This window comes from Pelobates fuscus, chromosome 5 (assembly GCF_036172605.1).
Source record: "Pelobates fuscus isolate aPelFus1 chromosome 5, aPelFus1.pri, whole genome shotgun sequence".
Taxonomy (NCBI): Eukaryota; Metazoa; Chordata; class Amphibia; order Anura; family Pelobatidae; genus Pelobates; species Pelobates fuscus.
Window position 1 is genome coordinate 150729515 of NC_086321.1, and position 24645 is coordinate 150754159.

A 24645-nucleotide genomic window follows, 5' to 3' on the forward strand; every position below is an offset into this window, starting at 1 on the left:
AGATGGAATCTACAGGATTTGGCAACATGCTGGATGTGAGGCTCAAAGGTGAGACCAGAGTCAAGTATGACGCCAAGACAGCGCGCTTGCAAGGATGGACTGATGTTGGTACCACAAACTTGGAGGGAGAGCGAAAGAGGAGGATCAGTATTAGGAGGAGGAAAGACAAGGAGCTCAGTTTTTGAGAGATTGAGTTTCAGAAAGCGGGAGGACATCCAGTCAGAGATGGAAGAAAGGCAAGCAGTGACACGTTGCAGGACGGCAGGGGAGAGGTCCGGGGAGGAGAGATATAGCTAGGTGTCATCAGCGTACAGGTGGTAGTGAAATCCAAAAGAGGTAATAAGTTTGCCAAGAGAGGCAGTATAAAGAGAAAATAGAAGGGGACCAAGGACGGAGCCTTGGGGAACTCCAACTGAGACAGGGCAAGGGGAGGAGGTATCATTAGAAAAGGAGACACTGGGGGGAGGGGCGATGACGTGACGACGCACGCCGGTCACGTCCCGCGGAAGGTGAGGGGAAAAGCCGCGAAAAAGATAAGGAAGCCGCGAGGTACCTGAGGCCGAGGGTCTATGGCGGCAGTTGGCGGTAGCTGGCGACGGATGAGTGGACACGCGGCTGACAGTGTCTAGATAGCACAGGAGAGTCTCCGGTGGCATAGAGATCCAGGACAGTGAAGACTGAAGTTCTGAAGACGAACGTGCAGATACACGTGGTGGACGGACAGACGAGCAATTCGGAACATCCAGTACGGCAGCAAGCCTAAACAATGACATAAATAACAGGCAGAAGACAATCTAACTGCAAGTATATAAAAAAGCATATAAACAAGCTGAATAATGTCTGCATAATCAACAGAAAACTATTTTATCCCTTTCACGGGCATATTGAACGTAGACTTGATAAATACTGGATATATACAGATATACAGACTTACTGAAAACTCCACCAATAGGAGGGTGCAAAGGTTGTGCAAAGGTTCCAAACTAATTTCAGTTGATATATACTGATATATAGACCCAAGGAAAAGTCCATTAATAGGAGCGTGGAAAAGGCTCCAAATTAATCCTGGTTGTGAGACTCGTTCCCACTGGAGATATGTGTCTAACCTATTATTATTATTGAAAACTCCGTTAACAGGAGCGTGCAAAGGTTCCAAACGAATTTTGGCTGAGAGAGTTATCTCTTCTGGATAAGCGTGCTTAACTTAATCGTTATCCATAAAATAGCTAAGACGGAAAAAAAAAAAATGGAATAACACAGAATATATGGAATAGTATGGAATATCGTTAAGTTCCATGTACACGTTCAAAATAGACATTCAAGAGGGAAAATTACTATTTTGTAAATGGCCTGGAGCTATCTGGAGAGCTGTGGGTTAATTGGATAAAATTATATTTTTTTCTTTCTAAATGCTCTAAAAGCTCTAAAGTTCACTTGTTGAATGTTAAGATGTTAAGAACGAATGTTAAGATAACTGGAGCTTAAGAATAAAACGCCAGAGAACAATTGAAAGCCGTGGAACGCCGCGAGACCCTAGTCCCTGAACTCAAGATACCGGACACAATCAAGCGAAAGGAAGACGGAACAATCAAATAAAAAACTTTTTTTATTTTTTTTTTTATTTTGATATATACTTTTTGATACATACTATCCTGCTCTTATTAACTCCATACAAGAAAGTGCAATAATGGCAAACAAAAAAAGTGAACTTAAGCTGGGAAACAAAAGAGAAAAAAAACTCGACCAAAGAAATGAAAAAAGACTCTCAAACTATTTCTCACCCCAAGATAAGGAGAAGGCAGAACGAAGAAACAGTATAAATGGAGCAGCCCAACCCATAATGCAATCTATAATACAAACAAACCCCGAGCATGAAATGTCGGACTCTCTAAGTAAAGACGCTGGCCTGATTGGAAAAGATCTCTTGAATGAATGCTTACAAGCGCAACTAGAAAATATAAAGAAAGAGATACACCTAATGATGGGGGATTTTAAAACAGAGCCAAAATAATGGGCAGAATAAATCTAATGGTAGACAAAATGGATCATATAAAACTACAACAAGGTTTAAATGAAGAAAGAATTATACAGATGGAAAAAAAAATGGCGTTAATGGAAGCCAAGATTTCGGATAACGAAGATAGAGCAAGGAGAAACAACATCAGAATAAGAGGAATCCAAGAAGAAGTGACTTCAGGAGGACTTGACGAATTCCTAAAAGAGTTTTGTAAATTTTTGGGGGTCCAGCAGAACAATAGCCAATTTTGTACGGAAAGAATACATAGAATCCCAAACCCAAGCAATATTCCAGCCCAGCATCCAAGAGACGTCATTGCAGCTTTAAACTCATATAGACTTAAACAAGAAATTATGAGGGCAATGAGATCCAAGTCCCTACAGGACTCTAAATATGAATCCATCAAAATATTTAACGACCTATCTAGAAGTACCAGAATGGCTAGAAAAAATTTCACATCTTGCACTGTTAAATTGAGAGAAATGGGAATTAAGTATATTTGGTTGTTCCCAGTTGGATTAAGATTCACGTATGGAGAAAAAGTGGAAATGTTTAGAGAAGTTCAGAGTTTGCAAAAATGGATTCAGGAAACCTTTAAATAATAGATGTATGGGTCTACATTAGACTTCCCCCTCCCCCTCCCCATGAATAGGGGTCGGGAAGAGGTAACTCTAAGTAGCCCTATAAAGGTTTTTTTTTTTTTTTTTTTTTTTGTGTGTCTTTCCCCCTCTATCGTTTTCCCTTGAAGAGAGAGTATGGTTGGTAACATTGATAAGCAGTCTATACAAAGACGCGTTTTGAAACAAAGAATAAGAAAATTAGGAAAGTAGGGTAGCTAATATAATTTTCTCTACAGAAATTAACACGAGGTGAATTGAACTGAGAACACAATTAGAGAAACAGAAAATCATATGGTTAAATAATTCACACAAATATTAAAGAATATATAGAAAGAAAGGAAATAGAGAGGAAGAGGATGAGTAAGACAAAGGGGGTTAGAAGTGAAGGAATATAAGATACTTTTGAATATCACACAAATAAATGATAGTAGTTCCAGGTAAAAAGAAGTAAAATTCAAGGGAGGGGAGCACTTGAGCACTGAAAAATAGATATTATTAGTATAAATAGTAAGGGAGAAGGATAGGGAAATTAAATAAATAATAAACAGAGAGAGTTTATTACACTTTAAGTAAATAATATTGGACATGAGCACTAAAGATAAATAATACAGGGGAAAAGACAGAGGAGAGAGAAGGAATTTTGGTAAAGAATGTAAAGCAATTTTTTTTTCTCATATTATTATCTCCGCTTGAACTCAGGGTAACTCGCAGATTTCTTACATGTTTGATAGAATTGTTAGTATATCCCATCACCTAACCATATAGGGTGGTTAATCTGTAAATTTCTTCCCTCCTGATATACAGGGGGAAGGAACGCAGGGATATTTATGGCTCCTATGGGAAAGGAACCATTTATTTTAATGTTAAATGTAGGGGTGCAATGTCTTGTATGTTATGTTATTTTTTGGTTGTCCAGACTGAGGGGAAAGGGGTCAGATAGAATTAAGGTATGCTTAGAATAGCATCTCTCAATGTAAGGGGGTTAAATACACCGCAGAAAAGAGTTATCCTCACCGATTTTATTAGGAAAGAGTCAATACATATATGTGGAATACAAGAGTCACACTGGCTAAAAAATGACAAAGATAGGTTTAGCTCAAAAGAGTTTCCACATATTTTTAGATCCTCTATGCCCAAGAACAAGAAAAGAGGAGTAGCAATTATAATTTCTGCGAAGATAGATTTCAAGTTAATTCACCAAGTTTCAGATGACGAAGGAAGGACTCTCATAATAATTGGAGAGATAAACAATCAGAGATACACAATTGTAAATCTATATGCCCCCAATAAAGCTCCCATAAGGTTTTTAAATAAACTGGTGAATAAAGTCGAAAAAATTAAACAAGGGAAAATAATATATATGGGAGACTTTAACTGTATACTAGACCCTGATATGGACAGAAATAAATTAAAAACAAATGAGAACAAGAGACAGTTAGAACAATCCTCCCAAAAATTTAACGAGGTAATCAAAAAGGCAGGTCTTATGGATATTTGGCGCGTATGGCATCCTATGGAAAGGGATTATACTTGTTTTTCCTTCCCGCATCAGGTATATTCAAGAATAGATTACATATTGACAGAAATAAATATCGGGTCAAGAAAATTCTGATCACCAATATCCCATGGTCAGATCATAATGCTCTAATTTTGGAAATCAAAGAAGAATTTGCCAAAACTAGATCTAACTGGAGATTGAATGAATATTTGTTAAAAAAACAACAAAATGTGGACACAATACAAAAGGCTATAGAAGACTATTTCAGAGAAAATAATAATTCTGAGATCTCCTTATCTACGCTCTGGTGTGCGTTTAAATGTACAATCAGGGGAAGCTTTATAAAAAAAAGAAACTCACAAAACTTGGCATAACTTTATATAGATCATGATAGATTGGAAAAACAGAATAAAAAAAAATATCGTTTGAAATAAGTAAAGAATTAAAAAAAATAAAGGAGAGTATTAATAATATATTGATAAACAAATCCAACCTTGCGTTAGAACGTTTAAGAAGAAACTGGTATTATAAAGGGAATAAAGCGGATAAACTACTAACAAATAGATTAAAAAAGGAAAAAATTAAAAAATTATTTCTAAAATAAAAATAAACGGAGAAGAAGTAGTCCTGTCGCCAGAGAAGATCGGTAACGCATTTCAAAAATATTACGCAGAACTATATAATCTACCCGGGGGAAACAGTACTGATGATATTTCCAAATTCTTTACAGAACTCAAACTCCCGTGTATAACAGAGGCTCAACTGGAAGTATTAAATGAACCTGTCTTACAAAATGAAGTAGAATCTGCAATTAAAAAATTAAAATCAAAAAAAGCACCAGGACCTGACGGGTTTAGTAACTGCTTTTATAGAACCTTTAGGGGTAATATAATAGAACCTCTTACCAAACTATTTAATGACTTTATGTCATACGGAAATATCCCCAGCGAATTGTTAAAAGCCCACATAGTTCCAATTCCAAAGCCTGGGAAAAATGTGGAATTAGTAATAAATTATAGACCTATTTCATTACTTAACAGCGATATTAAAATCTACTCTTCTGTTCTAGCAGACAGGTTATCTAACGTAATAACTAGTATTATTCATCAAGACCAGGTGGGGTTTATATCCAGTAGAGCCCCAACTTCTAATATTAGGAGATTGATAGATGTGGCAGATTTGGCAACCAGACACAAGATCCCCCTCCTTGCCCTGTCATTAGATCCCGAAAAGGCCTTTGACAGGGTAAGGTGGGAGTTTCTGGAGAAAGCCCTATCTGGCTTCGGAATTCAAGGTAATATGACCAGGGCTATCATGGCTTTATATACAACTCCAACGGCTAGGGTAGTGGGAAGCGGATTTTCTTCCGAATGGTTCCAGTTAACAAATGGAACAAGACAGGGTTGTCCCCTGTCCCCACTATTATACCTGATTAGTCTTGAACCATTAGCACACAAAATCAGAGCGGATGACTCTATAAAAGGAATAGAACTAGAGAAGGAATCATTAAAGCTTACAATGTATGCAGACGATGTGGTACTTACTCTGAGAAACCCCGTGAAATCCATGGAAAAGGTCATGGATTCCATAGAGGAATATTCATTCTATTCAGGATATAAATTAAACTTAAGCAAGTCTACAGCACTTTCATTCAATCTCACGTTGAATATTAAACAAAAGTTATTTGACAAATTCGGATTTAATTGTGAAAAAAAAAACATGGAAGTTTTGGGCATAGAAATTACTAATGAACCGAATAATATGATGGAACAAATTTTTTTAAGGCTAATGAAAGATACAGCAAAAACCCTGAATAATTGGAAGGGAATTGAAGTATCATGGTGGGGGAGAATAAATATTATAAAATTCTATATATACCCAAAGTGGGTGTATCTCTTCCGCATGCTACCCCTTTACTGTTCAGAAAGCTGGCTATCTTTAGCACAATCAATTATTAATAAATTTATTTGGGGTCAAAAACGTCCTAGATTAAGTAGAAACCATTCAAAATTAAAGATAAAATCGGGTGGACTGGGAATCCCACAATTAAATCATACTTGGAGAGTTTGTAACATAGCACAAGCAATAATAACCCAATCCGATTTAGCAAAAGAACAAATTTGGTTTAAAATGGAACAGAGTCTACTTAACGATGCAATAAAGGAGGATATATATTCTCTTTTCTGGAAGACAGACCATAGAAAAAACCTTAGACAGGGTAATTATGATAAGGGCTTGATCCTAAACAATTTAATCCCCATATGGTATAAATTAAGAAAAGATCTAGACTTACAAGACAAACTGCTTACTAGCATTGATTTTAGACAGCTGCAAAAAAATATAATGGATCTAAACATCCAGAGCTGGATCAATGCAGGGGTTAACAAAATCAACAATATAATAGATAATGGTAAGATAAAAGATTTTAATACTTTAACAGACGAATATAAGCTACAAGCTAAAGAGATATTTACCTATATGAGAATTAAGGGGTATCTTAAAGAGCACTTAATAAATAACTATTCAGCGAAACATTTAATACTGGAACATTTATTAAAAGACCATACTATTATTAAAAAGTTAGTCTCAAAGTGTTTTAATTTAATCGGAACTGACCCGGAAGAAATTATTGGCCTAGTGATATCAAAATGGGAGAAGGAAATAGACAATAACATAAGTTACGATGACTGGATGAAAGCACTGAATTTGACTATAAAAAATGTACACTGTCTGAACTTAGTGGAACTCCAATACAAAATCATGAATAGATGGTATTTAACGCCAGATAAACTTGCTAAAATGTACCCGGATGCATCGGATAAATGCTGGCGCTGCGGGGAACATAAGGCAGGAATGCTACATATATGGTGGGAATGTGGTGAGATAAAAAGATTTTGGGATATGGTAACTATGAATATTGAATCATGGACAGGAATTAAGGTCGACAGGAAACCACAGTTATTTCTGTTACAACTATATATGTCTCAGAATTTGGATCAATATGTTGTCCTGATAGTCCATACACTGTTAGCAGCTAAAATATCAATTGCTAGGAAATGGAAAGCCAGAGAAATCCCAATATGGGAGGAAGTAAAATCACAATTAATCTATCAGTTGAAAATGGAGATAGGGATAGTTAAAGAACCAAGTACTTTGAAAAACTGGCTAGGTATCATACAGGAAAATTAGTCTATAGATAAACCCTGCTTACATTTGATATAAAGATAGCTAGATGCTATAATAGGAATGTAAAATTACTAAATTAAAATCTAATCTGACTCAAGAGAGCCCTCAGTCTGGACTTTTTGTTTATCTTTGTTAATGTATAGTCTATGTTTTGTATGTTAGATATGTATACACTTGAATTTTTTTATCACGTAATTGCAATATGAGAAAATGGTAATGCATATTATGCTGTATATGTTTTATATAATAAGAAAAAGAATAAAATATTAAATAAGTAAAAAAAAAATAGAAAAGGAGACACTGAATGAGCGTTGGGAGAGATAAGAGGAAAACCATGAGAGGACAGAGTCACAGAGACCAAGCGATTGAAGAGTTTGAAGAAGGAGAGCATGATCAACGGTGTCAAAGGCCGCTGAGAGGTCAAGAAGAATTAGTATGGAGTAGTGGCCTTTGGATTTAGCTGCGATTAGGTCGTTAGTAACTTTGATAAGGGCAGTCTCTGTAGAGTGGAGAGGGCGGAAGCCAGATTGAAGGGGGTCAAGGAGAGAGTTGGAATTGAGGAAATGAGACACACGGGTAAAGACAAGTCTTTCCAGAAGCTTTGAGGAAAAAGGGAGCAGGGATATGGGACGGTAGTTAGAGGGGGTGGATGGGTCGAGGGATGGTTTTTTTAGTATAGGTACTACAGTGGCATGTTTAAGGTCAGCAGGGACGATGCCAGAGGAGAGCGAGCAGTTGAAGATGTGTGTTAGAGAAGGCACGAGACAAGTGGAGAGAGATCTAATAAGGTGAGATGGGACAGGATCGAGCGGGCAAGTGGTGGGGCGAGAGGAGCAAAGAAGAGCAGCCACCTCTTGGTCAGTAGCTGGGGAGAATGTCTGAAGGGTAGGAAAGGCATGATCTATGTGTGATTGAGAAACAGAAAGGCAAGGAGGGGAGAATTCTTTCCTTAGCTGTTCAATCTTGTCAGTGAAGTAACATGCAAAGTTATCAGCAGTAAGGTTAGTTTTGGGGGTGGCCACAGCAGGGCGAAGAAGAGAATTAAAGGTGTGAAAGAGACGCCTGGGGTTGCGGGAACATGAACTAATGAGAGTGGAAAAATAGGACTGTTTGGCAAGGGCAAGGGCTGCACTGTATGAACACAATATGAATCTATAATGGAGAAAGTCTGATTGTGTACGAGACTTCCTCCAGGAGCGTTCAGCACAACGGGAGCATCTTTGCAGGTAGCGCGTTGATTTAGTATGCCATGGTTGGGGGCGGGACCTCCACGAGGTGCTTGTTTGGAGTGGCGCTGCAGTGTTCAAGGCAGATGTAAGAGTAGAGTTATATATGGAGATGGCCTGTGAAGGACAGGAGAGGGAAGGGATGGACAGCAGTTGTGAATCAATGTCAGCTGACAACTGTTGGAGATCAAGAGAATTAAGGTCCCTCCTGAGTTGAGGGGGGTTAGGCTGAGGTTTTTGGGTGAGGGGGTATGTGAGAGCAAAGGATAAGAGGTGGTGATCAGAGAGTGGATATGGAGTGTTGCAGATATTAGATACTGTACATGCATAAGTGAAGATTAGGTCAAGGGTATTGCCAGCTACATGGGTGGGAGAATTTGCCCACTGCGATAGCCCGAGGGAGGAAGTAATTGAAAGGTACTCACATTTATTTGGGCATACTAACTGCTTAATGTGTAGGTGTAAGTGGTATAATCCCCACCGTGGATTCTTTTGGAGTAGTCCTCACTGGAACTTAAAATCGGATGCCAGGTAGAAAATAATAAAAAAATAAAATGGCACACTCACAGTGCAAAGAGGCCAAAATACCTTTATTAAAATACAATGTAAAACAAACAGTTAAAACATCCACAACGCGTTTCCCCAAAGTGGATTGTGCCACTGTACGCTATTCAGACTATAGCTAGGTTAAAGGACCACTATAGTGCCAGGAAAACAAACTAGTTTTCCTGGCACTATGTAGTTCTTGGGTCCCCCCAACCCTTCAGCCACTTACCTTTCTCCAGTGCCGGGCTCCTTCGGCGCTGGTGATCTCTCCTCCTCCTGCCGACGTTGGCGCCAAATGCGCATGCATTCAAACCGCCCAAAGGAAAGCATTACTCAGTGCTTTCCTATGGACGTCAGTCTTCTCTAGTGACTGTCAGTGAGACAGCCACTAAAGACTGGATTAACCCACAGTGTAAACATAGCGGTTTCTCTGAAATTGCTATGTTTACAGCTGCAGGGTTAAAACTAGAGGGACCTGGCACCCAGACCACTTTGAGCTGAAGTGGTCTAGGTGCCTATAGTGGTCCTTTAACCCCTTAACCCCTTAAGGACACATGACATGTGTGACATGTCATGATTCCCTTTTATTCCAGAAGTTTGGTCCTTAAGGGGTTAAGGACTGGACTGTTTTTGCGATGTTGTACATTTGCAACCAGGCCTCTTTTCACACTTTATTGGTGTTTGTGTTTAGCTGTAATTTTCCGCTCTCTCATTTACTGTTCCCAAACAAATTGTATATTATTTTTTTCAAATACGGGCTTTCTTTACATACCATTATTTATATAATCTCATTTAATTTAATAAAAAATATGACAAATTGAAAAAATACATTTTTTTTTACTTTTACTTGAAACATCTTTTACTCCTCTACAAAAGCTAATGGGGGAAAAAACTGCTAAATAGATTCCAAATTTTGTCCTGCGTTTAAAAATACCCAGTGTTTACATGTTTTTTTTGCAAGTTATAGGGCTATAAGTACAAGTAGGATATTACAGTTGAAAAAATATATATTTTTTGAAATATATTGTTTTATTTTCTGTAAGGCAAAGGATGGGATACAGAAAGGAAATAGGAGGGGAACATAGTATGACAAATCGCTTTACATGGTACAATCAATCGATGACAATCTCAATTCAAGCCTAAATGTGAATTACAATTACCAGTTAGTCGCTCTCTGTCTCTGGTATAGGACTAAGGTGTCCATTTGTCAATCGGGATAGAGGGGGGGGGGGGAGGGGAGAAGGGGAGAAGGACCACAATTCATAGCTTGTCGGCGTCGTCGTGAGTTGACCCGGAGGCACAGGTTGGTGTATTGGGTATATATATATATATGATTTGAATTTGGAGACATCGGATTCATATGTTCGCCTTGTATTTCTTTCGACGGTTCTACCGAGATGTTCCAAAGTGCCTCAAAGTATCCTGCAGAGCGTTTTTTGGATCTTTCGGTCTTGTCTTTGTCTCGCAATTGGTCATGTGTGTAGCTATCAACCATGGTTTCCATATGGATTCTAGTCTTGCAGTTCTAAGATGGGACTCCGAGGAGAGTATTTCATACCTATAATATTGGTGTACTTTCCGTGTTAGCTCTTTGTTTTTCGGACAGTATGTGGATTTCCAATTGAGTGCCAAAAGGTTTCTAGCTGCTAGAATAACTATAGTAGCCACTTGTTTGGAGTTTCTTGGCCATTCATCTGAGAATAGGAGCAGCAAACCGGTTTTGGGGGTGAGAGTGGGGCATCTCCCGATGCCTAAAGTTATCAGGGTTTCGACATGTGTCCATAACGGCTTAATCAACTCGCACTCCCACCATATGTGGGTCATGTGCCCTAAGGCTTTCTGGCATCTCCAGCAATTAGCTCCGATTGTTGGGTAGATCTTGTGCAAACGTTGTGGTGTGAGGTACCATCGGTACACGATTTTCTTGTGAGCTTCAATGTGGGTGAAGCAGGTTGTTATACCCCTCAAGGCATCCAGCGATTTGAGCCATTGGTCATCTGGAAGCTTGGGGATGCCCTCCCTTTCCCATTGGGAAGTATATTTGAAGAGTTGCGGTGAACGGCAATCTAGCAGCGTTCGGTAACATATTGATAGAGTTTTTGATTTTGTCGGGTTCTTTTGGCATCTGGTAATAAGATTCGCCTTACATATCTGACTAAAGTTAAGCCCTGTGTGCGGGAACTCTACTTTAGTGTTAATTATACTCTTCAGTTGTAGATATGAGAAGATAAAGGAGTTCGGAATTTTGTATTTCTCTTGGAGGTCGGAGAATGGTAATATCTGGGCCTTATCGCATAGGTCATCAATAGATTGTATGCCCTTTTCAGACCAAAGCTTCAGCGACAGCCAGGGAGAAATTGCTTTCAACGCCAATAGGGGAGCGCGAGAATCTAAGTGATTGAGTTCGGTTGAGTCTCTGTGGATCATGGGCACTATAGGGATAGATAGGGGGAGCATGGGCACTATAGGGATAGATAGGGGGAGCATGGGCACTATAGGGATAGATAGGGGGAGCATGGGCACTATAGGGATAGATAGGGGGAGCATGGGCACTATAGGGATAGATAGGGGGAGCATGGGCACTATAGGGATAGATGGGGGGAGCATGGGCACTATAGGGATAGATGGGGGGAGCATGGGCACTATAGGGATAGATGGGGGAGCATGGGCACTATAGGGATAGATGGGGGGAGCATGGGCACTATAGGGATAGATGGGGGGAGCATGGGCACTATAGGGATAGATGGGGGGAGCATGGGCACTATAGGGATAGATGGGGGGAGCATGGGCACTATAGGGATAGATGGGGGGAGCATGGGCACTATAGGGATAGATGGGGGGAGCATGGGCACTATAGGGATAGATGGGGGGAGCATGGGCACTATAGGGATAGATGGGGGGAGCATGGGCACTATAGGGATAGATGGGGGGAGCATGGGCACTATAGGGATAGATGGGGGGAGCATGGGCACTATAGGGATAGATGGGGAATAGGGGAACTATAGGGTAGATGGGAAATCAATTATAAAACCAGATGTGTTATAACATAAAATATATATATATATATATATATATATATAATATATATATATATATATAATGTGTATATGTTATAACACATGTTTTTATAATTTCTTTATTTAGACATGACTTCTCTTTTTTTCTCATTGAAAAATGCTTTCCTACGGACACTTTGAATGCGCGCGCATAAGGGAGCACGGGGGGGGGGGGGGAAAGGGTGAGTAGCTGAAGGGGTTTTAACCCCTTCAGCGCCGCGGGAGGTGTCCCTTTAATGATGTATACAATACAGTTTAAATTTTATTTTGATTGATTTTACTGGTCGGGCAATATATATATGCCTTCCTCCATGCCTCATGCCTGTTGTAATGATAACAGGTTTACCCATTTTTTTTTTATCTTCTATTACTACAATTTACATGGTCAACATCTCCTGTAAACTTATTTAAGCAAAATAAACAAAAATGTATTATTCTGATCACGCTGAGCACTACAAACTACCAACATAAATCCGTTAAAGGCACATTTGAAAATGTATAGAGACTGACTCTTTCAGTAGATTGTGGCAACATGTGTACAAAAGTAGCCCAAATCCTTACTCCGGAGTCCTACACGAACAATTCACCTTGCTACTTTCAACTAAAAGGCAAAATCTCTAATGAGATAGAAAGTGATAAAAATGCTCTGGCACAATATAATGCACAGCAGCTCACATCTCCACAAGAGCTGCAAAACCATTACTTGATAGGCACACCCACTCCTTATCTAAATGAGAACATATACCGGTAATCTAACATAATGGCAAGGCATGCTGAAAGCTAACCTGTATAGGGAGAATTATAAATGTGCTTTAGGCTAGCTTTTAGCAAACCCTGTTTTAGGATAATTTAAACAATGCCTACAAAATAATTAACCCTTGAAAGAGCACACATGGGTTGGATGACCATGTGGGCAATTGAAAGCAAATGCAAACACCCAGCAATAATTATTACACTAAAACTCCTACTGTCCTTTGGTGGTATGATAGCAAATGCACCGACTTTCAAGCATCTCACACACAATGCAAATCAGAGTGTGCCTTGATGGACAGAAACACTATTGCTGCATGTACCTAATGACCGTGTCTGCACATGTCATTACAGTTTAGATCTGTTTTATGGAAATGCCAAGCACATGGTTGATGCCAACAGCCCCCACTGCATTTAGCAACTGATGTGCTCTGTACATGAGCACATCAGTTTGTTTATTTTTTCTCTTGAAGGGGGTATGAACATTTGAGGTCAAGCTAAAGGGATCTGTTAATTTTTTAATTTTATCAATGCTGATCAACAGTGTGCTAATTAAAGGGAAAGAAAAATGGTGGTGTTTAAGAAATAAGGAATTTTGTCTTTCTTGCAGAACTGCGCTGTACGCCGGGGCAGTTTGCTTGTCACAGTGGCACCATCCAGTGCATTCCATTGCATTGGCAGTGCGATGGATGGCCGACGTGTGAGGATGAGAGTGATGAAATAAACTGTCCAGGTATGTTTAAAAACAATTTGTCTCTAAAATAGTTCCTTTCCTCTCCATAAGCTCTTAATGTTTCTGGAAGACAACCAAAAAATACAGTAAGTGGCACTCCAGGTTATTATATAGTTGGTTATTAAGTCCATGTATCACTACAGAAAGGAAGAAAAAAAAATATGTTCTTATATAGCGCTAGATATCTCCTTGCACTGCTGTTGATGGCAGCATATAAAACATCCGTTGGTGTTTGGTGATGGGCAGGAACCCAAGTGTTGATAAGGGTCTGCAGGACCCAATGAATGCCCAGATAAGGGTGCCTACTAACAGAGACGTAACTATAAACCACGGAACCAAAAATTGCCCTGGCTCGTCTACCCCCCACCCCATACGTCCCCGCCCAAATAAATCTATCTTCCACCACATATGTCCGCGCCCCCCACAAGTGCCCGCCCCCCCCACACATGCAGACAAACATACACACAGACTCATACATACAAACACAGAAGCACATACATATACGGGCACACACAGATATACAGAAACACACACACCCAGATATACTGACACAGACATTTTATTTCACACACACTAACAGTTAAAACAAATTTAGTGACTTACCTGGGGTCCAGTGGCTGCCTCATGCTGATGGGAGTCTGACCTCCCACTCTGGCACCCAACGGTGCTCTGTTGGTTGGGAGGAAGTGACGGCTCCCTCCCAGCTCTGACATAATCATTGGGGCCCAGTCGCACTCTTAAAGCACTGCAGCGCTGACACTGCACCAGGAAATCCATTGCCATCGGGTGGCCCCAAGTGCATGGTCTCCCAAAATGCTGGCGGGCACCCTGTCGCAGAGGGAGGCTGGGCCCCCTGGCGTGACTGGACTGGTCGCAGCTGCGACCCCTGCAACCGCAGTAATTCTGCCGGTGCCTACTAAGCAGGTCTCACATGTACATAATGAATCCAGTAAACTGCTGCTGATTATTCACACCTTTGACTCTGCACATGAGATGACGGTATGGGATTATTCAGCAGCTTCCCTTTGATTCCTCAAAAAAAAATTCTAAGTGTAAATGATAGCTCTACGTTACCTAGTTTTAAAGGACCACTATAGTCACCGAGACCACTTAATCTCATTGAAGTGGTCTGGGTGCAGTGTTCCACTTAACCCTGCAATGCAAAATATTGCAGTTTTTGAAAACTTGCACTGTTTAGGGTTAAACATTAGGGAAGCTTTAAAAATCTTAGCTTACGGTTCCAGCACAGAGACTTCTCAACGAGAAGCCTATTATTGGAATATTCTCTGACACAGATTTTGTGCTGGGGAAAAAGGGATGACTTGCAAAGAGAGATCTACAGGTTTCCACGCTGATAAAACAAGAAAAATCAAGCTATATAAACCATGCTCTTCTGTATAAGGCTTACTAGAGTAACATGCATTATCTATAAAGGTCTAATTGAGTACATTATATGCTAATGTACTTAAGACAGCTGAGGTCCACATATCTGATCAAATGACATGGCTGGTACAGTGCAGAGTAGAGTACCCTAGTGGACAAATACCATTCTAACAAGACGGGTGCTGTGCAGACTAGCAGAAACTCTAAGACAAGATAAATGATTGTATAAGCCTTAACATACAAACTAATAAATGGATGATTGAAAATGAGCATGCTGATAGGGTCCACCAGGGAAACGCCAGGTAGGCAATCACAGCATTTGGCCACAGTGAAGCAACAAGAATAGTGATGTATAGTTTTAACTGGGAGACACAACCGTAATTGATTGCACTAACTAGAGGGAAATTCAAGAAGTGCCTCAAAGCCCAGACCACGGCTACAATGGTCTGCTCTCCACCTTGGGTCAGCAGGCACAGGAACTTCAAAGTACGGAGTCAGGGATCAGATACAAAATAGGTATTTATTAGGCACAAAATGCCTGATTAAAAATATATAGTAAAAGCAAATACAAAAGTATAAATCAAATGTCTAACGCGTTCCATCCACTAACAATGGACTTCCTCAGATATATAAGTGAACAGCAATAAATAGAAACCTGCATAATCCCAACCCTACCTCAGTCCCATTTAAATACACTTATCCAGTGATGTTGATTGAATGGTCCTCCAGGTGGCTAAGATTCTGTGCCAATCTGGTTCGTTGATGAGGGGACCAAATTACTGCCGCGTCTCCCAGTTAAAACTATACATCACTATGTATTGTTTGTTTTTATGTTTTAGAATCTTGCTGTTTCCTAACCTTTGTATCATTAATCTGATATAACAGAGGCGTTGGTGGGGGGAAGGCCTCTTGGGAAGCTGTTTGTACCATACTAATCGAAGTACATTTATCCTACCCTCCATTTGTTTTGTTGGGGGATAGAGCACTTGTTTGTTTTACCACTAAAAATAAGTAATCATATGAGAATGCATTTGGCCAGGATAATATTGTAGAAACTAAAATAGAAGAAAATAAAAAACACAACAGTTCTTGTAACATGCTTGGAGAACTGTTGCGTTGATTAGTCAGCCAATGCAACAGGCAGGCTTGATCTGGCTTAGACTATATGGGTCATAAAAGCGGCTCTCCAGCTCCACCGCTTCCCACGCCAAGGCCGATGGCCGCTGGTGCCTGGAATCCACTGAACCCTTCAACTCCTGTGGCATGGTTAACATCCTGGGGTACCTCCACTCCGCCGGCAGATCCCCAAGACTGTAAATGACTGATGGGCGGCGCTCTGTCCATCTTGACTCTCGGCCCAGAAGGAGAGCGATGCGTCGGGCCGCTGCCTGAAGTCTCTGCTTCTAAGGGTATGATGAGGAGCCGCTCTTCTTGACAGGACTCGATCCAGATCCAGAAGGCTGAGCAGATCACGTCAAAGGGCGAATTCAGTTTGGCTGTCCAGTGTCCTACTGAGTAATCGGTTGGTGAGGCGGACATTTTGGTGAGGCTTTGCATGGTCAAGGTAAGTAGGCAGTTTTGCTGTAGAGTCGTCAGTGGCTTCTCCCCTGGTGGGGACCAGGATATCCCCCACCGGTCAAGAGGGGGGGATGGGAGTGGGAAACAGGTTAGCACCTTCGGATGTCATAGACGTTAGTACTCCCAGGTCGGGAGATTGGCCATTTCTCCCGCCCAAGGTCCATGCCAGGCGTGTAGGCCGCATTTTCATGTCTGGCATCAGGCAGTGATATGAGGCTCCAAACTTGCACAAGAGTACTCCACAGCACACAGAATCAGGATGCCAGTTGTCTGGATATTGTCTGAGGATGTAATCCAACCATAAAATTGTGTTTTACAAGAGTTGTGTGAGGAGCAGATATTAAGCACGTCTGGCTGCCATGCTCATTCGGCCACGCCAACTTTTTATTTTTATTAATATTAACAATACACCATTGAAAAATATTATTATTATTATTGGCATTTATTTAGCGCCAACATTCTGCAGCACTTTACAATATAATGAATGTAGGAAATTTTAACAATAAATTTTAAAATGTTACAGGAACAATAGATTGGTGAGGAACCTGCTCAAACGAGCTTACAATATACAGGGTTTCAGATATAAAATACACAATAGGAAGGGCAGAGTTAGGGATAGCAACCAAGCGACAAGGTGGGAAGATAGCAGAACTGGAAGTTGAGAGGAAGTGTGTTCCCTTCAGAGAGCAAGACACATGTTTGTAAAAAAGGTTACCCTAGGAGGTCATAAACTATTCTAAAGAGATTGGTTTTGAGAAACTTCCTAAATGATAAAAGATTAAAGTCTAGAGTCTGATGGGGATAGGCAGGCTGTTCCAAAAGTACACTCTGCATGAGGACATCCAGCGTCCGTTAAATCCCCATAGGAAAGCACTGTTTTCCTATGGTGAGGGCCTAAATAGTGTTTCTTTTAAATGTGTAAATTGATATGTACAGTGTGGAGCAGCTTAGAAGAGGATTTCTTTAAGATCATGTCCTTAGTTTTATTCAAGCACACAGGTCATTTGTATCTTATTTCTTGAGCATGTTGCTGTGTTGTGTGAAAATGGCATTCTATTTTTAGTGTCTAATCCTAGGATGTTTTTAATCCTGAGCTGACTGATTCCAAGGCAAGACATGTTGGATAAACAGGTGGTTTGTAAGAAATTTCAAACCATTATCTGTTTTGTGAAGACCGTGATAAACTAATTTACATTTTAGGTAAAACGTCTGAAAGCTTGCCTATTCAGCTTGACTGGTTTTGGTGTATAGATCATGTCTCTGAAGTCTCACTGCTCACTTGTCCACCATTTAAGAGCTAAATCACACATGGTCTCTCTGGGCTTCCTTAGCTTCCTGTGTGGGATTAAAATTCAATCACACTATAGTTCCCTCTGGTCGTCACTAGTCGTCTAGTCGTTCTGTCTACCCCCTCACAGTGGTACATAAAGGGTTTAAAACCCTTTATTTACTTACTGTTTCAGTGCAGATATCCCATAGCGCAGGTTCGGTGCTCCGCCTCCTCCGACATCATCCGACGGGGGACCTAATGCACATGCTTTCCTATGGGGATTTTACTGATGAGCATGAGGACGTCCAGTGTCAGGTGACCAACAGTCGCTTAGCAAGCGGTACATGCCTCTAGTGGCTGTCTTAATCCTGCAATGTAATCATTACAGTTTCTATAAAACCTCCTCCGGCATCATCCACCGCGAACGCATCAGGCCCTCCCCATAGGAAAGCATTGAGTCCATACTTTCCTATGGGGACTTCACTGATGCTGAATGTCCTCATGCCGAGCGTGAAGACTAAAATCCATGCAGTACGTTTAGTGACTGTCTTATAGACTGCCACTAGAGGCAGGCCTAGTCCTGCAATGAAAACATTGCAGCTTCTGAAAAACTGCAGGGTTTTAGATTGCAGGACTAAGGGGGTCAGGGGGACATTGCACCCAGGCCACTTCAATGAGCTGAAGTGGTTTGGGTATCTTTAGTGTCTTGAAAGGAACATTAGAGTATTAAGAATAAAAACCTGTATTGTGAACACTATAGTGCCACTGTCCCTAGCTCTACACATGTACCCCTCCTATCCCACCATTGTAATAAATATTTTATATCCAGTGATGAGGATTCCTCCGCATAGCTTACCTCTCCATCTTCCATGTCACATTGGAGGCATTGGCTCCTTTGTAGGTCCAGAACCTAATGCATGCATCACGTGACGTGTTGTACTGACAGCTACTAAAGAAGTACTTAAAGGAACACTGTAGGTTCAGGAACATAAACATGTTTTCCTGATCCTATAGTATTAAAAACACCATCTGGCTCCCTTAAATATAAATTGTTACTTTATTCCAGTTTGCTGGTGCTGGCTCTACATCTGATCTCCGTGACTGACATCATCAGAAGTGGTGATCTCAGCAAATCACAAGGGCAGAGCCAGCACAAGCCAAACACAGCCATAGCCAGTCAGTATCTCCTTATAGAAATGCATTGAATCAATGTATCTCTGCGAGGAAAGTTCAGTGTCTGCATGCAGAGGGTGGAAACATTAAATGTCAGTGCTGCACATTGTGACTGATTATACTCACCCGAACAAAGACCATAACCTGTAGTTGTTCTGGTGACTATAGTGTCCCTTTAATCCTGCATTGTTTTACATTGCACTGTTAAAAGAACAGGACACTACACCCAGACCACTTAATTGAGATGAAGTGGTTTCGGTGACTGTAGTCTTCCTTGTAAAATGCTGTATTCTGTGCATTCATATTACTTCCTTGATATATCCATTCAATCTTCTTGGGTTTAAACCTATCTCCTATAAGTTGATACTTTTAATAGCACAAGTGACAAACACTCTCTCTCTGTGGGCTAAATCCAAGCCAACACCTGCCTCTCTGCAGCTTCCCTCATCTCGGTGTCAAATCTGTGACCTTTTTTACATGTAAGATGAGGCTTGCTAGTGCATTACTGTTTATGCGGAATGGTCACTTCAGGGACATTTCCACAGTTCATAGTTACAGGGAAATTATTGTCAAAATTGCAATAAAAATTATGAAAAAAACTAAAACCTTTTAGACTTGTGTAGTTCACTAGGAAAAGACTCCACCAATAAGGAGCCTCTCATTCTGATATTTGGAGTCTGCTCTTAATCATTTAAACTCATATTCAGTTCTAGTTCTGTTTGACCTTCTCATAAGGCAGCGTATGTAATAAATGCAATGGTAAGGTAATTTACTAAAGTGGCTCTGTCATGTATTTTTTTTTTTTTTTTTTAGATTTAATTTTCTACAGTTTATCCTTCTGTTGGGTTCTTTTGATAGATTTGAATAAACTAGCTTGGCACTCGGAATAGAAATTTGGTTAAAGGGTTACTTAAACCCTTTTTATGGTATTTTTTTTTCTGTATATATAAAATGCCCTATTAGTTACTTTATTAGGTTTGTTTACTTACCTTGAATCCACTGCTGACCTTTAATCACATAAAGGAGGCTCTAGCATGCTAGTAACACAGCACGGGATAAGACATTTTAAATTAAACAGACTGTAATAATGGACATTTTAAACATTAGATCTATCTTTACAGGGAACTTGTAGGATGACTGTGTAGGTCACCTGCTGGTAAGGTGTGACTAGGGCTGTATAAACAAAATTATTTAATGGTAAAGAATTGGGCACTCAGACTGCAGTGGCATGATCTATGCACCAAAACCATTCAATTTAACTAAAGTTGTTTTGGTGCTTACAGTGTTCCCTTAGTAGCAATGCAAGAAAAATGTTGTTTTCCCCCTGAATTCTGGGGCAAATATTGTGCTCTGACATAAAGTGTTTTCAACACCAAGTCTCATGTCTGGGTTTCTATGGGGGCCTTGATACCTTGGATTTGTTGAGCTCTGATTTATAACAAATTCCATGGTCAGAACAGGCTTCTAAACAAGCAGACATCATTCTAATTTCACTAATCTATGATCTGTCATATGTATCTGATTTTATTTATTACATAAACGGGGCAATCATTCCTCTGTTGCTTTTTCATGTGAAAGCGTGATTAAAGCGTAAAATTAAACTTATTTATGGTGAGGCAAATGGGAGAGCAGTGAACCTTAAAGTTGGAGAACCTTCGAAAAAGAATAATGCTGTTCCTGGAAAACCAGCTACTACAACAAAAACAACTTTGAAACCCTCCCCCCATCCTATTCTCCTCTTTAGTTATAGATTAGGGCTTATGTTTTTCAGTTATGTATGGACCATAAAATGCTGTTTTCTATTACAATAAAAAGTGTGTATGTGTGTATATGTGCCCAAAAAATTCCACCCCCCCATATTTTGGTAGGTCTTGTTGGAGACCAGCGGGCGTTTCATGGAAAGGATAATGTAGACACACGACACAGCCGTGGCAAGAGTGGCGAAACCCCTCGCTTTCACACAGTTAACCTAGCCCAACCAGTTCGCTTCAGCAGTAAGTTGCATTATGTACTACTTGATGATTGCTTCTCAACTGTTTTTGCATCCTTAAGAAGTCTGCAAAACCATTGCTGACAGTTTTGTGTAACTACCTGTAATTGTTGTTGTATTATTATTGCCATTCATATAGTGCCAACATATTCCACAGCTTTTTAAGAAACAAACTGCTACAAGTGTTAACAAGAGGTTATTGAAGACCCTGCATGAAAAAGCGTGCAGAAACACAAACGTATATTCCTGACCCAGAAGTGTTAAAAAACAAAACAAAAAAAAAAACTGTTAGCCTCTTTAAATACAGTAAAATCTTCCCTTTATTTTGGCACCGTGTAGGTCTGCTGGTGCTTGCCCTGCACCCTGATCCACCTCTTTGGCTGACATCATCAAAATTCTTTCCCATTTGATTTGCAATTGGATTTGCTGAGATTGTCAATTCTGATGATTTCAGCCAAGAATGCTGGGCTGGGGGCAGATCCAAATGTCACCCTGGCCAGTCAGCATCTCCTCATAGAGACACATTATGCAGCACTGACCCAATAAGCACTTCTTGTGGCCATATGAGTAAACTGCCACTAGAGGTGTCCTTAGGGATCAATGCAAATACTGCATTTTCTCTAAAAAAAATAAAAAAATTGTTTACAGCAAAGTACCTGCAGGAACAAATTATACTCACCAGAACTACTACATTCAGGTATCGTTTCTCTTGTGACTATAGTGTCCATTTAAAATCATGATCGGTTTAAATATGCAAGAGGAAGAAGAAAATGAGTGATAAGATCAACAGTTAAAGGGGCACTATAGTCACCAGAACACTACAGCTTATTGAATTTGTTCTGGTGAGTAGAATCATTACCTTCAGGCTTTTTGCTGTAAACAATGTCTTTTCAGAGAAAATGCAGTGTTTACATTACAGCCTAGTGATAACTGCACTCTCCACTCCTTAGATGGCTGTTAAAGATCCTTCCTGGGTAATTGCTCCCTAAAATGCATCCAAACTTTCAGGGTCTCCACCCTCTGCATGCAGACACTGAATTTTCCTCATAGAAATTCATTGATTCAATGTATCTCTATGAGGAGATGTTGATTGGCCAGGGCTGTGTTTGAATTGTGCTGGCTCTGCCCCTGATCTGCCTCTTTGTCAGTCTCAGCCAATCCTATGGGGAAGTATTGTGATTGGATCAGGCTACCACTTCTGCTGATGTCAGCAGGCAGTGGGCAGCTCCGAAGGAAACCAGGACAAAGCCTGCAGCTTCAGGGTTGAATAAAAGTAATATTTTACTATTTTTAGGGAGACTGGGAGATGGGGGGGGGGGGGGCTATATGGTGGTTTTAACCCTATAGGGTCTGGAATACATGTTTTATTTTATTTCTTTGTTGGAAGTATACATAAAATAAAAAATTAGAAACTCATCCCATTTAGTGTATGACAGGATCCTTCAGACATATACATGCACCTTGGATCAGACCATGTTACTTACCTGATTCCAACGTTGATGTCCCTTGGTGCAGGGTTGCGCTACACCTCCTCAAACGTCAGCCGCTGGGGAAGGCTTAATGCATGTTATGACTTCACCAGAGGAAAGAAATTTAAAGGACCACTATAGGCACCTAGACCACTTCAGCTCAATTAAGTGGTCTGGGTGCCAAGTCCCACCCAGTTTTCACCCTGCAGCTGAAAACCTAGCAGTTTCAGAGAATTGAGGATTAATCCAGCCTCTAGTGGCTGTCTCCCTGACAGCCACTAGAGGCCGCTTCCGCAATCCTCAATACGAATATTGCATTGAACTCACACTGGACGTCCATAGGAAAGCATTGAGTAATGCTTTCCTATGGGTGGTTTGAATGCGCGCGCGGCTCTGGCTGCGCATGCGCGTTCGGAGCTGACGTCGGCAGGGGGGAGGAGAGGTCACCAGCGCCAAGGGAGCCCGGCGCTGTATAACGGTAAGTGGCTAAAGTGGTTTTAACCCCTTCAGCCCAGCAGGAGTGGGGCTCAGAGAGGGGTGGGTGGGACCTAATAACCCTATAGTGCCAGGAAAACGAGTTTGTTTTCCTTGCACTATAGTGTTCCTGTAATGCTTTCCTATGGGGTTTTCCTTAATGCTGGATGTCCAGTGTCATTTCACGGAGTCAAACTCCGTGAAACTGTAGCAAGCACCTCTGGTGGCTGTCTTACCAGTCTGGTCTGGTAGACAGCCACTAGATACAGTCTTAGCACTGCAACGTAAACATTACCATTTCCCTCCAACTACCATGTTTTGTTTACATTGCTGGACTAAGGGGGACAGGGACAGTGTACCAAGATCACTTCAATGAGATAAAGTGATCTGGGTGCCTTAGTGTCCCTTCAATTAAAGTTTTTATATCATTAAAAAAGTTTTCTGTAGAGACCATTATTGTAACTCTTTCATTTTTACCATGTTTGAGGTGAAGCAAAGACTATTTGTGATAGACTAATGCCAGTCTTTGGGTCCACTTATTTAGCAAGTTCCTAAGTATTTCTATAGGCTTTGTGGACCACTTTAATGGGATTCAAAATAAAGTTTCCTGTTATATCAGGTAAATGTATATACAACTTTACAAAATAAGCAGCATATGCAAATTTGAGCTTTTAAAAAAATAAATTGGTTTATATGAAATACTGTCGCGCTAAATAACGACTCCTGATTAATCCCAGGCTATGATTTGTCTTACATGATCAAATCAATGTGTTCACATAATGGGGGATTGTTCCCCTTCTCTCTTGCATGTTTCCTAGGAAAATGCCCAACAGGATGGCATCATTACGAGGGAACATCCAGCTGCTACAAGGTTTACTCTGCAGGGGAAAACTACTGGGATGCCGTGCAGACCTGTCAGAAGGTAAATGGTTCACTGGCTACGTTTACAACCGACCTGGAGCTGAAGTTCATTCTTGCTCAGGAGTGGGACATGGAGGAGAGGCCATTTGGAAGGAAGGATCAACGCAGGTGAGCTGTTAATATGTTGGGGACTTGCTCCTGGATTCCCCCCACCGCTCACAATGCATTAGTATGTTTTTTTGTTTTTATTTACACTGTATATAATTCATTTTCCTCCACAAAGAGGAACAACACACACTCTGAGATGTGTGAAAACCCACTCTAGCTTTTCTAGAAGGATTTGGTTTAAATAACCAGTCAGTAAGGCTTAATTTAAATCATGGTTTTTAAACAGTCTCATTATTGCTGAATTTTATACTTTAAATACTTGCAGCCAGAAAACTATTTCACCTTTAGAATAATAATGTTTCAGATTAATTCAACAGTTTTCTCAGAACTGATTTTGTTATAAACCATTATAAATGGGATAGATAATGACATAATTGCAAGGTGCACTAGCTTCAATTTAATAGGTTAATAACTCATATTTAAAGAAAATCATTAAATTGTGTATTTAACTAAAATAACACATAGTATACATATTCTTGTATTTGTTTTAATTATTAAAGTTAACTATATATATATATATATATATATATATATATATATATATATATATATATATATATATATATATATTTATTTCAAGTAGAGATTGTAGCCGTATTAGTCCGTATTACCCAGCCTGGCCACTCACTGAAGGACCTAAAAATCAA

At 40.2% G+C, this 24645-nt stretch overlaps 1 protein-coding gene across 4 annotated transcripts in view; it reads left to right on the plus strand.

Moving 5' to 3' along the window:
• Positions 1-24645, plus strand: part of DGCR2 (DiGeorge syndrome critical region gene 2) — a 79309-nt gene that overhangs the window by 41103 nt on the left and 13561 nt on the right. For 2 of the 4 annotated variants that reach the window (XM_063454483.1, XM_063454485.1), the window contains 3 exons: positions 13510-13632; positions 20905-21030; positions 23788-23998. In XM_063454483.1, the coding sequence (XP_063310553.1) occupies positions 13510-13632; positions 20905-21030; positions 23788-23998 (460 nt within the window). Of the gene's footprint in view, positions 1-13509; positions 13633-20904; positions 21031-23778; positions 23999-24645 lie in introns of all 4 variants that reach the window. The other 2 variants (XM_063454484.1, XM_063454482.1) reach the window with 1 other exon arrangement.